Raw genomic sequence first — 13,768 nt, 5'->3', positions numbered from 1 at the left:
GCCTAGACGGCCACTCATAGGGCACGTCAGTGTGAGGGCTGACGTGTGGCTTCCAAAATTCTTTAAAACGGAAATCCTGTGACTGTTTCCTACGATTTATTGTATTTGCTGCATAACTTGGACAGACATGATAATTTACTCACGTGTAAATTACTATTTTAATCATTGATACATACCCATATTTTCATTTTCTTTTATTAAAAAACTTTATTTTGTACTGGAGTATAACCAGTTAATAACATGGTGATAGTTTCAGGTGGACGGTGAAGAGACTCAGCCGTACATACACGTGTGTCCTTTCTCCCCCAGACTCCCCTCCCATAGGCTGCCCCATGACACTGGGCAGAGTTCCCTGTGCTGCACAGGAGGTCCCTGTTGATACCCATATTTCTTTTTAGATTGATTACTTTGGAGTTGCTGCAACCATATACTGCATGCTTTTTGGCACTTACATGAAAGTGAAAAATGAAGGGGGCATCTGGAAGCCTGAAGGTCTTTTTAGAAGGTGGGTATCCAGATTTGTTATTTGTATTCTTTTTGATAGCCATTCTGACAGGTGTGAAGAGATATCTCATTGTGGTTTCGATTTGCATCTCCATGATGATTAGCGATGTTGAGTATCTTTTCGTGTGCTTGTTGACCATCTGCATTTCCTCTTTGGGGCAGTGTCGATTCAGTTCTTCTTCCCACTTTTAAATTGGGAGAATCAGTTGTGTTTTTGACAAGGATGCCAATATAGTTCAATTGGGAAGAATAATCTTTTCAATAAATATTACTGGGATACCTAGATATTCACATGCAAAAGGATGAAATTAAATTCCTACCTCACAGAATACACAGAAGTTAACTTAAAATGGATCATAGACATGAAAGTAACAACTAAAATTGTAACAGTTTTAGAAGAAAACTCTGTGTTTCTTCTAAACAGGAGTAAAACTCTGTGACTTTGGATTAAGCAGTTTCTTAGAAAAAAATACCAAAAAGCAACAAAAGAATAGACAAGTTGTTCTAAACCAAAATTTTAAACTTTTTTTTCTGCAAATGATACTGTCAAGAAAGTAAAAAACAACTCAGAACTGGAGAAAATATTAGCAAATCATGTATCTGATATAGGACTTGTGTTCAGAATATATTAAAAATACTTGCAGTCAATCATAAACAGATAAATAGCCCATTTTTTAAATGACCAAAGGATCTGAATAGGCATTCCTCCAAAGAAGTTGTATAAATAATCGATATATACATGAAAAGGAAAATGTAAATCAAAACTACAGTGAAATACCACTTCATACCAGCTAGGATGGCTGTAATAAAAAAGACAGACATTTGTAAGTACCACTAAAAAGAGGACAGGGAGAGATTGGAATGCTCATACATAGCTAGTAAGAGTGTAAGATGGTGCAGCTGCTTTGAAAAATAGTCGAGCAGGTCCTTAAAAGTTTAAATATATGAAGTAGATGTAGCAAGTCTGCTCCTAGATGCACCCCCAAGAGAAATTAAAACAGATGTCCATACAAAATCCTTTACGTAAGTATTCATAATAGGCAAAAAATGTGGAAACAACTCAAATGTCCATAAAATGCTGAGTAGATAAAGACGTTACGATATATCCATACAATGACTATTATTCAGCCATTTAAAAGGAAGATGTACTGATACATGCTATAAAATGGGTGTACCTGAAGACATTATACATCATATGGTTTGTAAGTTATATTGCAGTAAAGCTGATTTGACAACATAATCAGCTTGGATACTGTTGTAAATCTTTATGCCCAAGCTGAAACCCAGATCAATGAGATCATTCTCTTACGGTGAAACTCAAGCATCAGTGTTTTTTAAAGTTCCCCAGGTGATTGCATTGTGTAGCCAAGATTGAGAATCACAGCTCTAGAATCAGCTCTAATCTAAATGAGCTTCTAATTTAGGAAACTGGAGAAGGCGATGGCAGCCCACTCTAGTACTCTTGTCTGGAAAATCCCATGGACAGAGGAGCCTGGTGGGCTGCAGTCCATGGGGTCGCGAAGAGTCGGACACGACTTGAGCGACTTCACTTTCACTTTTCACTTTCATGCATTGGAGAAGGAAATGGCAACCCACTCCAGTGTTCTTGACTAGAGAATCCCAGGGACGGGGAGCCTGATGGGCTGCCATCTATGGGGTCGCACAGAGTTGGACACGACTGAAGCGACCTAGCAGCAGCAGCAGCATTAACATTGGTGCTACAGTGGATGTTGCCTTCTGTCTGGCAGAAGATGGACCTTTGCCACGAACATCCATGCCTTGGGAAGCAGGGTGACATAGCACAGTCCTGGCCCTCTGCACTGAGAAAGCTAAGCGGTTCTATTTCTCCATTTATAACTTGTTCAGCAAGGTGTGTGTAGACATTTACCTGAACCTCTAACTCCTCTTAGTTATAGTAGAGTCAGCATTTTCATTCTTGATGCATTAAGCTGGCTTTAGGTGAGAGTGAAGTCAGATGCAAGAGTGGGGTTGCCAGGCGTGTTGAAGGCTACACTTCATCCTTCTTTTACGGCTTTGTCTCATCAGGCTTCCTCACCTGGACATGTGGAATGAGTTTTTTCACGTAATGTTGAATATACCCGATTGTCATCATCTTCCATCTTTGGATTTGTTAAGGCAGAAGCTAAAGAAAACATTTCAAGAACACTACACCAGCAAGATCAAGACCCTGTGTAATAGGCTAATTGTATTGCTCTTAGAATATAAGCGTTCTCGGAAATAAAAGATGGACACTCCCTGGAGATCACTTTGTAAATACCTGCCCGTTCACTCAGTACCTTGATGTCTTTGCTATTATTGTCAATGTTTCTTAAAAATAAAAGCCCACAAAGCATATCCATGTGAGTAGTTGTTACAGATATTTCAGTGAAATGCACAGCAGGATAAGGCCCCTGCCTAGCAGCCGATTACGATGCGAGCGTTCATGAGGACAGCCTGCACAAGGCCGCGCTCCGAAAGCGCTTAAAACACTGGCCCATTTACTTTAAGCCAGAAAAGAGCCACGTCCGGTTTTTTCACCCAAATTTAAAGGTTTATATTTGCATAAAACAAGCAAAATTTCCCCAAATATTTCCAGCGAACTTCATGTTTTTATGAATAAAACGTGCCTGTCCTTCATATATATAACTGTGTGTGTATATATATGTATAGCTTCCCAAGTGGCGCTAGTGGTAAAGAACCCGCCTGCCAGTGCAGGAGACATAAGAGACAGCCTCAAACCTTGGGTCGGGAAGATCCCCTGGAGGAGGGCCTGGCAGCCCACTCCAGTGTTCTTGCCTGGAGAATCCCATGGACAGGGGCCTGGCGGGCTACAGTCCACGGGGTCACACAGAGTTGGACATGACTGAAGTGATCAGCACGCACGCATGCCCTTTGTCATACCTGTTCATTGCTATCCACGGGAAATAACGCAGGTGTCTGTTTTTTAAAAGTACCATGAAAAAGACTATCCCGGATCTTGAAAATAGTCATAAACCCCATACATCATTAATGAGCTCTGAAATAACAGCAGCCAACATCATTCATTGGCCGGCCCCTGCATTAGGAGGTGAAGTCTCAACCACTGGGCCACCAGGGAGGTCCTGCAAATATGTTTTTATTTTAAAAATAATATAACCTACATGACTGATCAAACATATCCTCAAATTAGAAGGAAACCAACATTAGATTTACTCACAGTGTCAAAAACAACAGCACTGATAAAGACATTTGTGGGATTTTTTTTCTTTCCTCTTAAAAATGTTTTCAGTGGAAACAAGATTAAAACAGGTAAGGGTGCTGTTTTACTAAAGTGAAAGTGTCAGTCACTCAGTCATGTCCAACTCGGCAACCACATGGAGCCTGCCAGGCTCCTCTATCCATGAGATTCTCCAGACAAGAATACTGGAGTGGGTTGCCATTCCCTTCAAGGTATTTTCCTGACCCAGGGATGGAAACCAGGTCTCCTGCACCGCAGGCAGATTCTTTACCGCCTAAGCCACCAGGGAGGCCCCCTGTTGTACTAAACTCAGAGCTAAATGAGTCCATCTGTGAAAAACAGCTGTGGTGCCTTCTTGTCTTGGGCAGAGAGGACCCTTGGCCTCTGCTTCCAGCCCCTGTCAACATGTCCTGCCTCTCTGCCAGCCCATTTGCTGTTACTGAATCTTCAGCCCCATCACACCCAAGACACCCTCCGTGTCCTTCACACCAGCAACCTCAACCTGACCAGCGTCATCTCAGTGCTGCTGCCACCCATCTGGTGCCCAGTCTGTGCCAAGGACTCCACTCACCACCTGCACAGTCAGCTTTCCTAGCTACAGCCTTGTCCCCAGGGAGGAAGACTCCATCGAAACAAAAGTCATTTTATTAAATATGCACTTTAGGAAAGTAGATCGTTATTGGTGGTGGTGATAGTGATGGGTTTTGGGGTTTCTTTTCTCCATTTCATGGTACAAACTGTAGCGGTTATCTTCATTTCATTATAAATTAGTTGTCTGGATCACATACACAGTTTATCTGCACAAGGACAAAAGCTCTGCAATCCAAGGGGCAACTGAGGGACTTCTCTGGCGGTCCAGTAGTTTACCTCACCTCCCAGTACAGGGGGTGAGGGTTCGATCCCTGGTCAGGGGGCTAAGATCCCACAGGCCTGGGGGCCAAAACAATCAACACATACAAAACAGAAGTAACATTGTAACAAATACAATAAAGACTTTAAAAATGGTCCTTACCAAAAAACTTAAAGGTGGGGGGCAACTGAGATGGACGCCACAGACAGCAGTGTTGGGGGCAAAGAAACCTCCAACTCACCGACGGAGACTGGAGTTCCCTGGGGACAGAGCTGGGTTCCATTTACCCCATGTCTCTATCTGAGCAAGGGCCCAGCTCATCCTAAGTGCCCAGTATGGGCTGGATTCACCAAGGCTCAGATTTAATATCTACTTGGGCTTCCCTTGTGTAGCTCAGTTGGTAAAGAATCTGCCTGCAGTGCAGGAGACCCGGGTTCAATCCCTGGTTTGGGAAGATCCCCTGGAGAAGGAAATGGCAACCCAATGCAGTATCCTTGCCTGGAAAATCTAATGGACAGAGGAGCCTGATGGGCTGCAGGCCATGGGGTCACAAAGAGTCGGGCATGACTGAGCGACTAACACTTAACTTGCACTTGGGTCAAGGTCTTTCCCATTCATTCTCACTCCCTACCGCCGCCACCTGCTCCACTTTCCCAGTCCCAGCTGAGAACAACGCTGGTTACTCCAGAGACTCAGAGATTCCTGTTACCAGTGCCTTTTCGCTTTGGATTACATCTGTGTCTAAGGCAATAGTTCTAAGAGGTACTTTTCCCTAAGAGGCACCCGAGAAGCCGCAAGTGTGGCCCAGGCATATCAGAGATAAGCGCTCAGAGATGCTTGGGCATCGGCACGGTACGTAAACACACCTACAATGCTGTTCCTCCTCACCTTCTCCGTCTCCAGTCCCAGGAGTCAGTGTCCTCGGTCCTCCTCCCTCATCAAGTCAATCCATCTGTCCCACCGGCTCTATTCTGAATGGTTCAGGTGAACCCCTTTCTGGATCGGTCCAGCTGCAGGCAGGCTAAGCTCCAGTAACAGAGAACCCACACAAGGCAGCTTAGAGAAGACAGAGGTGATTGTGACCTCGTTAGTCCGGGATGGGCAATCCTGTGCTAATGCTGACCCTGCCGTGCTGAACAGGAGGCTTCCAGGATGTTCTGATGGCTGCCATTTCCCAGCAGAGGTGGACATTGTTCCCAGGGGCAAGACCTTCAAGCTGTGGACCCCAGCCGAGCTCACAGCCCACAGACCAGACACAATCAAGTTGGTTGTGTCTCTTGCCAGGGAGATGAGGAATGACGTGTCCAGCTGGGAGCCCAGGTGCCAAAATGTGGGGGTGACTAGTCCCCTAAAAGGCAGAAGAAAGACCTGGAGAAAAGTGGCCACAGCGGCCACCACTCCCGCCCCACGTCCCCTGCCTTACACTGCAGGCGGCTGCTGGGGCGGGCTGGTGCCCCCTGGCTGCTGCAAGAAAGTGGCAATCCGATCCTAGGCGTCCGACCCCGAGACCTGCTTTCCTCCCGGGGTGGTGGTGCTCGGGTCGTTAAGTCATGTCTGACCCTTGCGAGTCCATTCCTCCGGCAGGGCTCACACTTGAAAAACAGAAGTTACACAACAAAGCTCCCTCCGCTATTAATACTGAGCAGGTGAACAAGTCAAGAGACACAGATGGTATGGAGCCGTCGACAGCAGTGTGTGTCGTCTGTGTCTACACTTCCACAGGAAACAATTACTAGTAAGTGAGAAAAAGCAAGATCTTGAGCTGAGCATGATAAATGTCATCCCCATTTAGGATTAAAGACGCAATGATACAGGGACTTCCCTGGCGGTCTAGTAGCTAAGACTTCTCGCCCCCGATGCAGGGGCCCAGGTTCAACCCCTGGTCAAGGAACTGAGATCCTGCGTGCTGCAACTGAGACCAGGCACAGCCCAAGTAAATAAATATAAACTTTAAAAAATGAAATGATATATTAATACACATGATATCCACGACTGTAAATGGGTAGATTTACTTCCAGAAAGATAAGCACACATTTGGCAGTAACCCCCGGAAAGGCGGGGGTCAGATTGTGAGTGGAAGAATGGAAGAGAGGGGTTGAGGGGGAAGGATGGGGGAAGGGATAGTTAGGAGGTTGGGATGGGCATGTGCACACTGCTGTATTTAAAATGGATAACCAGCAAGGACCTGCTGGACAGCCCAGGGAACTCTGCTCAACGTTATGTGGCAGCCTGGATGGGAGAGGAGTTTGGGAGAGAATGGATACATGTAAATTTACGGCTGAGTCCCTTCACTGTTCCCCTGAAACTATCACAACATTGTTAATCGGCTATACCCCAACACAAAATAAAAACTTTATAACATAGAAAAGAGCAACTTTTCCTTTTTGCTATAGTTCTGTATTGAATGTTTTACAATGACTGCATCGTTTCGAAATAATTAAAAGAAGAAATGGCCAGCATATTTTCAAATTTAAAAAATTAAGTTGCCACTAAGCACATTTAGCTTAATCCTTTACAGAATGATAAATGTTAAATATACAAAGAAATAAGAGAGGCCTGGATGGATGGCAGGACTCCACAAATCCCAACAGATGGGTCAGCGAGGCCCTCATCTCCTGGGAATCATGGTGGTAATGGAATTCCAAGTACCAACACCGAACACCAGCTTTCTAGGTTTTAACCCAGAAGGTTAAACACCGTCTGGAGCACACAGTCAGCACTCCAACCACCGTCCACACAGTGCACACAGTCTGGGAGGCAGGTGCCATCTGCCCCAGACTTGCAGGCGAGGATGCGGGGCCCAGAGAGTTTAGGTGGCATGGTCAGTGGGGAGCCAGGCGGGAAACCAGTCTGGCCTGAGAGTCCTGGTCCTGAAGCCTTCACTTTGCACCAGGTCACCCTCAGAACAAGGAAAGGTCCCTCCCAGGCCAGGCTCAGCTGCCACCCTGACATGTGACACGTGACTGAGCCCTCACTGCATTCAGAGGCCTGAGGTCAGGAAGCTGTACTGCTCGCCAGCCAATCCCCTTGCTCAGGACAGGGCCAGTGACAGAAGAACCAGGAGTCCTGCCCTGACGCCTCTGGAAAGGACGGACTTACTCAGGACGCAGCTGTGATCGGCGGTAGGTTCAGAGACAGAAAACAGAATGGTGGCCAGTGGGAGCCTGGGGAGAGGGGCGAGGAAGTTACTGCCTCATGGTGCAGAGCTGCCTTCCGGGTGATGAGAAGTTCCGCCGTACAATGATACGAATATACTTAAAATTACTGAACTGTACACTTAGAAATGGTTACTTCGGTAAATTTCATGTTGTCTATTTTACCACAATTAAAAATGTTTTAAATAAAATGAAAAATGTTAGTCGTTCAGTCACGTCTGACTCTTTCCGACTCCATCTGCAGCCTGCCAGGCTCCTCTGTCCACGGGATTCTCCAGGCAAGAATACTGGAGTGGGTTGCCATTTCCTCCTCCAGGGGATCTTTCCGACCCAGAGATCAAACTCAGGTCTCCTACTTGGCAGGCAGATTCTTTACCATCCGAGCCACCAGGGAAGCCCTTTAAATAAAATAAATCCTTTAATTTCCCAGGAGTAGGTTGCTGTATTGAGAGATTTGAAACTGGGGAAAATGGCCTTAGGGAGCAACTGACTCAAAATCTTGCTATAATTGTAATTTAATTCAAGAAACTGAGAGAGCCTCCCTTGAAAAAGAAGCAATTATGACAGAATTTGATCTTCACATTCATATTGTTCTTCATTTCAAATAAACACCGCATCTAAAAGCTACCATACTAGGGCGTGTTCCTTTAGCGTATTTCGGTATTTTAAATTCATTCAGTAACACCACAGCACAGTATTCATTTAGCAAAGTATCATATAAAAATAAAGAAAATCTTTTCCATATCCATCAAAAGTACTTACATGTATGAGCAATGCCCTCCACAAACTCCTTATAGATATTCCTCTCCTTACTTCCATGATCAGTTCTAAGCATGACCCCAGTGGGACCACACAGAGCCAACAACTCAGGACGGGCAGGGCGATCCACAATCTTATCAAAACACAGATGGGAGCCCGGGCTGAGAAAGTAACCTCTAGGTAGGAAACGCGAACAGTAACGATAGCTTATCTTGGTTTCCAGTCGTGGACGATTCCCAGGCTCGGGATCAGGCACTGTTACCAAAATTGAGCTTCTTGGGTGAGAAGTTCAGAATCTCCTCCAAGGAAGGGTCTTTACCCTCTGGAGCTATTTCAGACTCAAACATCTGCTGCAGCAAAGTGTCCACCGTCTTGTACTCTGGGAGGAAGGAGAAAGGACACATGGAACCGGACTGTGGGGGGAGGAGAGGAGCATCGAGCCCCTCAGAGCTGGGCTTTCCCGAAGGAGGACCTCGGAGGCCATCCCACAGAGCTCCCAACCGCCGCGGAGGCTCTGCAGACCAAGGAGAAGGTCTTCCTTGAAGGAGGCAGGAGGCCCACCTCTGGGGTGGCATGCCCACCCCACTCCTCCCTGCATCTATGCTGTGCTGTGTCTAATTGCAAGAGACGGTGTCCCCGCCAAAGCCCCAGCTGGAATTCAGACAGCTTTGCGTTCACTCAATGTTGTTGTTTGGTTGCTAAGTATTATCAACTCTGTGTGCCCTCATGGACTGTAGCCCACCAGGCTCCTCTGTCCATGGGATTTCCCAGGCAAGAATACTGGAGCAGGTTGCCATTTTCTTCTCCAGGGGATCTTCCCAACCCAGGGATCAAACCCACATATCTTGCACTAGTGGGCGGGTTCTTCACCGCTTGAGCGACTGAACTAACTGAACTGAACTGAGCCACCAGGGAAGCCCCCCTGGGTTCACTCAGTCAATCCATAATTCACTGCAAGTCAGTAAAGTAATTAAACAGCTGATAGTAATGACCGCGTGTCCCAGGCACATTGTGAGGCCCTGGGAATACAGTTCTGTTCCGTCTCTCCGTCATGTCTGACTCTTTGCAACCCCATGGGATGCAGCACGCCAGGCCTCCCTGTCCATCAGCAACTGCTGGAGCTTGCTTAAACTCATGTCCATTGAGTTGGTGATGCCATCCAACCATCTCATCCTCTCTCGTCTCCTCCTCCTCCCACCTTCAATCTTTCCCAGCATCAGGGTCATTTCAAATGAGTCAGTTCTTCGCATCAGGGGGCCAAAGTATTGGAGTTTCAACTTCAGCATCAGTCCTTCCAATATTAAGGATGTTAGGGACCAAATGACGGGCTCTAGGACCTGAGTCGTTTACCAAAAAAAGACAGGACATGCGCTCATCCTGCCTGGCCAATCATGTAACGCCAGCTACTTCTGTAACTGAGACAAAGAACTGCCTGTATATAAGCTGCCATACTCCTTTGTTTGGGGCTCTTGTCGGATTCCACTGTGCTGGAAGAGACTTGGGCCCTAGCGCCCTAGAAATAAACTCCCTTCTTGCCTTTGCATTACTGTGGTGGACTTGCTCTCTCGGTTGGTTCGGAGATACAGGCTCGGTGCATAACAAAGGACTGATTTCCTTTAGGATTGACTTGTTTGATCTCCTTGCAGTACAAGCGATTCTCAAGAGTCTTCTCCAACACCACAGTTTAAAAGCTTAATTCTTAAGCACTCAGCTTTCTTTATAGTCCAACTCTCACATCCATACATGACCACTGGAAAAACCACAGCTTTGACTAGATGGACCTTTGTTGGCAAAGTAATGTCTCTGCATTTTAATGAGCTGTCTAGGTTGGTCATAACTTTCCTTCCAAGGAGTAAGCATCTTTTAATTTCATGGCTGCAGTCACCATCTGCAGTGATTTTGGGGCCCCCCAAAATAAAGTCTGACACTGTTTCCACTGTGTGCCCATCTATTTCCCATGAAGTGATGGGACCAGATGCCATGATCTTCGTTTTCTGAATGTTGAGTTTTAAGCCAGCTTTTTCACTCTCCTCTTTCACTTTCATCAAGAGGCTCTATAGTTCTTCTTCTCTTTCTATCACAAGGGTGGTATCAGCTGCTTCTCTGAGGTTATTGATATTTCTCCCAGCAATCTTGATTCCAGCTTGTGCTTCATCCAGTCCAGCATTTCTCATGATGTGCTCTGCATAGAAGTTAAATAAGCAGGGTGACAACATACAGCCTTGACATACTCCTTTTCCTGATTTGGAATCAGTCTGTTGTTCCATGTCCAGTTCTAACTGTTGCTTCTTGGCCTGCATACAGATTTCTCAGGAGGCAGGTTAGATGGTCTGGTATTCCCATGTCTTTAAGAATTTTCCACAGTTTGTTGTGATCCACACAGTCAAAGGCTTTGGCATATTCAATAAACCAGAAGTAGATGTTTTTTTCTGGAACTCTCTTGCTTTTTTGATTACCCAGCGGATGTTGGCAATTTGATCTCTGGTTCCTCTGCCCTTTCTAAAATCAGCTTGAACATCTAGAAGTTCATGGTTCATGTCCTGTTGAAGCCTCACTTGGAGAATTTTGAGCATTACTTTGCTAGCATGTGAGATGAGTGCAATTGTGCGGTAGTTTGAGCATTCTTTGGCATTGCCTTTCTTTGGGATTGGAACGAAAATTGGCCTTTTCCAGTCTTGTGGCCACTGCTGAGTTTTCCAAATTTGCTGGCATATTGAGTGCAGCACTTTCACAGCATCATCTTTCAGGATTTGAAATAGCTCAACTGGAATTCCATCACCTCCACTAGCTTTGTTCGTAGTGATGCTTCCTAAAGCCCACTTGATGCTGCACTCTAGGATGTCTGGCTCGAGGTGAGTGATCACACCATCATGGTTATCTGGGTCTTGAAGATCTCTTTTGTATATTTCTTCTGTGTATTCTTGCCACCTCTTAATATCTTCTGTTAGGTCCATACCATTTCTGTCCTTTATTGTGCACATCTTTGCTTGAAATGTTCCCTTGGTATCTCTAATTTTCTTGAAGAGATCTCTAGTCTTTCCCATTTTATTGTTTTCCTTTATTTCTCTGCATCAATAACTGAGGAAGGCTTTCTTATCTCCTCTTGCTATTCCTTGGAACTCTGCATTCAAATGGGTATATCTTTCCTTTTCTCCTTTGCATTTCATTTCTCTTCTTTTCACAGTTATTTGTAAGGCCTCCTCAGACAACCATTTTGGCTTTTTGCATTTATTTTTCTTGGAGATGGTCTTGATCACTGCCTCCTATACAATGTCATGAACCTCCATCCATAGTTCTTCAGGCACTCTATCAGATCGAATCCCTTGAATCTAATGTCACTTCCACTGTAAGGGATTTGATTTAGGTCATACCTGAATGGTCTAGTGGTTTTCCCTACTTTTTTCAATTTAAGTCTGAATTTCAATTTAACTTGGCAATAAGGAGTTCATGATCTGAGCCACAGTCAGCTCCTGGTCTTGTTTTTGTTGACTGTATAGAGCTTCTCCATCTTCGGCTGCAAAGAATATAATCAATCTGATTTCGGTGTTGACCATCTGCTGAGGTCCATGTGTAGAGTCTTCTCTTGTGTAATTGGAAGAGGGTGTTTCTTTGACCAGTGCCTTCTCTTGGTAAAACTCTATTCCCCTTTGCCCTGCTTCATTCTGTACTCCAAGGCCAAATTTGCCTGTTACTCCAGGTATTTCTTGACTTCCTACTTTTGCATTCCATTCCCCTATAATGAAAAGGACATCTTTGGGGGGTGTTAGTTCTAGAAGGTCTTGTAGGTCTTCACAGAACTGTTCTGCTTCTTCAGCATTGCTGGTCAGAGGATAGACTTGAATTACTCTGACACTGAATGGTATACCTTGGAAACGAACAAATATCATTCTATCATTTTTGAGATTGCATCCAAGTACTGCATTTCAGACTCTTTTGTTGACTATGATGGCTACTTCATTTCTTCTAAGAGATTCTTGCCCACAGTAGTAGAGATAATGGTCATCTAAGTTAAATTCACCCATTCCAGTCCACTTTAGTTCACTGATTCCCAAAACGTTTATTAAAATGTTCACTCTTGCCATCTCCTGCTTGACTACTTCCAATTTGTCTTGATTCATGGGCTTAATATTCCAGGTTCCTCTGCAATATTGCCCTTTACAGCATCGCACCCCACTTCCATCACCAGTCATATCCACAACTGAGTATTGTCTTTGCTTTAGCTCCATCTCTTCTTTCTTTCTAGAGTTATTTCTCCACTGATCTCCTGGGGATACAATGGAGAACAAAAAAGACACAGCCCTGTACCTGTGGAGCTTTGAGTCTGCAGAGAAGACAGACGGTGACCAGGCAGTCACTCAGCAGTGACTGTGCAGCTGACCTGTGCTAAAAGATGGGGGAGGAGAGCTGGGGGAGCTCCCAGGAGCACCTGACCTCTTGGGGAGCCCAGCGTGCTTCCCCAAGGAAGCAGAGACCTGTGGGAGGAGAGGCCTTGATTAGGCAAGGAGGGGTGGAAGGGATGAGAGCATGGGAGAGAGCAGCATGTGCAGGATGGAGCAAGGGAGCCCCGGAAGTGGGGCCAGCAGGGCTGAAGGGCAAAGGCACAGGGGACCTGGGCTGAGATATTCAAGGGAACCAGATATGGGGCCCCCGAGCCCATGGCAGGTCTTTACCCTTGACCCACAGGAAGCCCCTGAAGGTCAGGTTTGCATCCTGGAAACATCACAGCAGCTGCTACGAGAAGGGTGGATCAGAGGCAGCTTCGGGTCGGGTTACACTTACTTTTGGATGCAATTCTGAAGTACAGGCCTCTCAAGTCCCGCTTTTTGTTGCCTCCTTCGTCCGCACTGAAGCCACTGTCCTTGGTGTCCACGTGGTCAATGAGCCCCCCGTCCTTCATGTCTTCCCTTCAGGGAGGAAGACGTGTGTGAACACGGCCGAGTCCCTCCGCTGAGCCCCTCTCTGTCCTCCCAGCCGTGGCCCCACGCCACCCGTGCAGCTGGTGAGGGCCTCTGAGAACTGGCACCTGGGAGCCAGCTGGCTGCCATGGGACCTCGGGGGTTAAAGGTGGTCAGGACCCCGCCAAGAACACCCCACCTCCAAAGTCCACGAGCCGTGTCAGGAACTGCTACTCACTCTTGGACCCCCACTCCAAGCTCCTGAATCTTCTTCTCAATGGCAGTTTCCACTTCACTCTTTTCTAACGAATACGCCACAAAAAACGCCTCCAAGATGAATGCTATGAAAATACTGAGAAACAATAAAAGGCAGAGGGTGTTATACTGA

The 13,768-nt window shown here is 46.0% G+C and overlaps 2 protein-coding genes and 1 long non-coding RNA gene across 6 annotated transcripts in view; 1 reads left to right on the top strand and 2 right to left on the bottom strand.

The window, feature by feature from the left end:
• Positions 1 to 2,859, top strand: part of BUB1 (BUB1 mitotic checkpoint serine/threonine kinase) — a 36,553-nt gene extending 33,694 nt beyond the window's left edge. For 3 of the 4 annotated variants that reach the window (XR_011255797.1, XM_069583966.1, XM_069583967.1), the window contains exons 24-25: positions 399 to 505; positions 2,551 to 2,859. Coding sequence is in view for 2 of the 4 variants with exons in the window: in XM_069583966.1 (XP_069440067.1) it covers positions 399 to 505; positions 2,551 to 2,746 (303 nt within the window). In the remaining 2 variants the exon portion in view is untranslated. Of the gene's footprint in view, position 1; positions 506 to 2,550 lie in introns of all 4 variants that reach the window. The other variant, XR_011255796.1, reaches the window with a different exon arrangement.
• On the bottom strand, positions 188 to 5,888 carry LOC138437173 (uncharacterized). Its single transcript, XR_011255798.1, has 2 exons — positions 2,393 to 5,888; positions 188 to 784 (listed from the first exon to the last, which is right to left on the bottom strand). It is a non-coding gene; the product is annotated as an uncharacterized lncRNA (long non-coding RNA).
• Positions 5,889 to 6,556: 668 nt separating this feature from the next.
• The window catches only part of LOC138437169 (two pore channel protein 2-like), a 60,908-nt gene continuing 53,696 nt past the window's right edge, over positions 6,557 to 13,768 (bottom strand). Inside the window, exons 18-20 of the mRNA XM_069583968.1 lie at positions 13,619 to 13,732; positions 13,265 to 13,389; positions 6,557 to 8,864 (exon numbers count right to left, since the gene is read on the bottom strand). Of these exons, the coding sequence (XP_069440069.1) occupies positions 8,734 to 8,864; positions 13,265 to 13,389; positions 13,619 to 13,732 (370 nt within the window). The 3' untranslated portion in view covers positions 6,557 to 8,733. The remainder of the gene's footprint in view (positions 8,865 to 13,264; positions 13,390 to 13,618; positions 13,733 to 13,768) is intronic.

Source organism: Ovis canadensis, chromosome 3 (genome assembly GCF_042477335.2).
Source record: "Ovis canadensis isolate MfBH-ARS-UI-01 breed Bighorn chromosome 3, ARS-UI_OviCan_v2, whole genome shotgun sequence".
Classification (NCBI taxonomy): domain Eukaryota; kingdom Metazoa; phylum Chordata; class Mammalia; order Artiodactyla; family Bovidae; genus Ovis; species Ovis canadensis.
The sequence above is the reverse complement of the archived record's forward strand: the minus strand, read 5'-3'. Positions and strand labels throughout refer to the sequence as shown.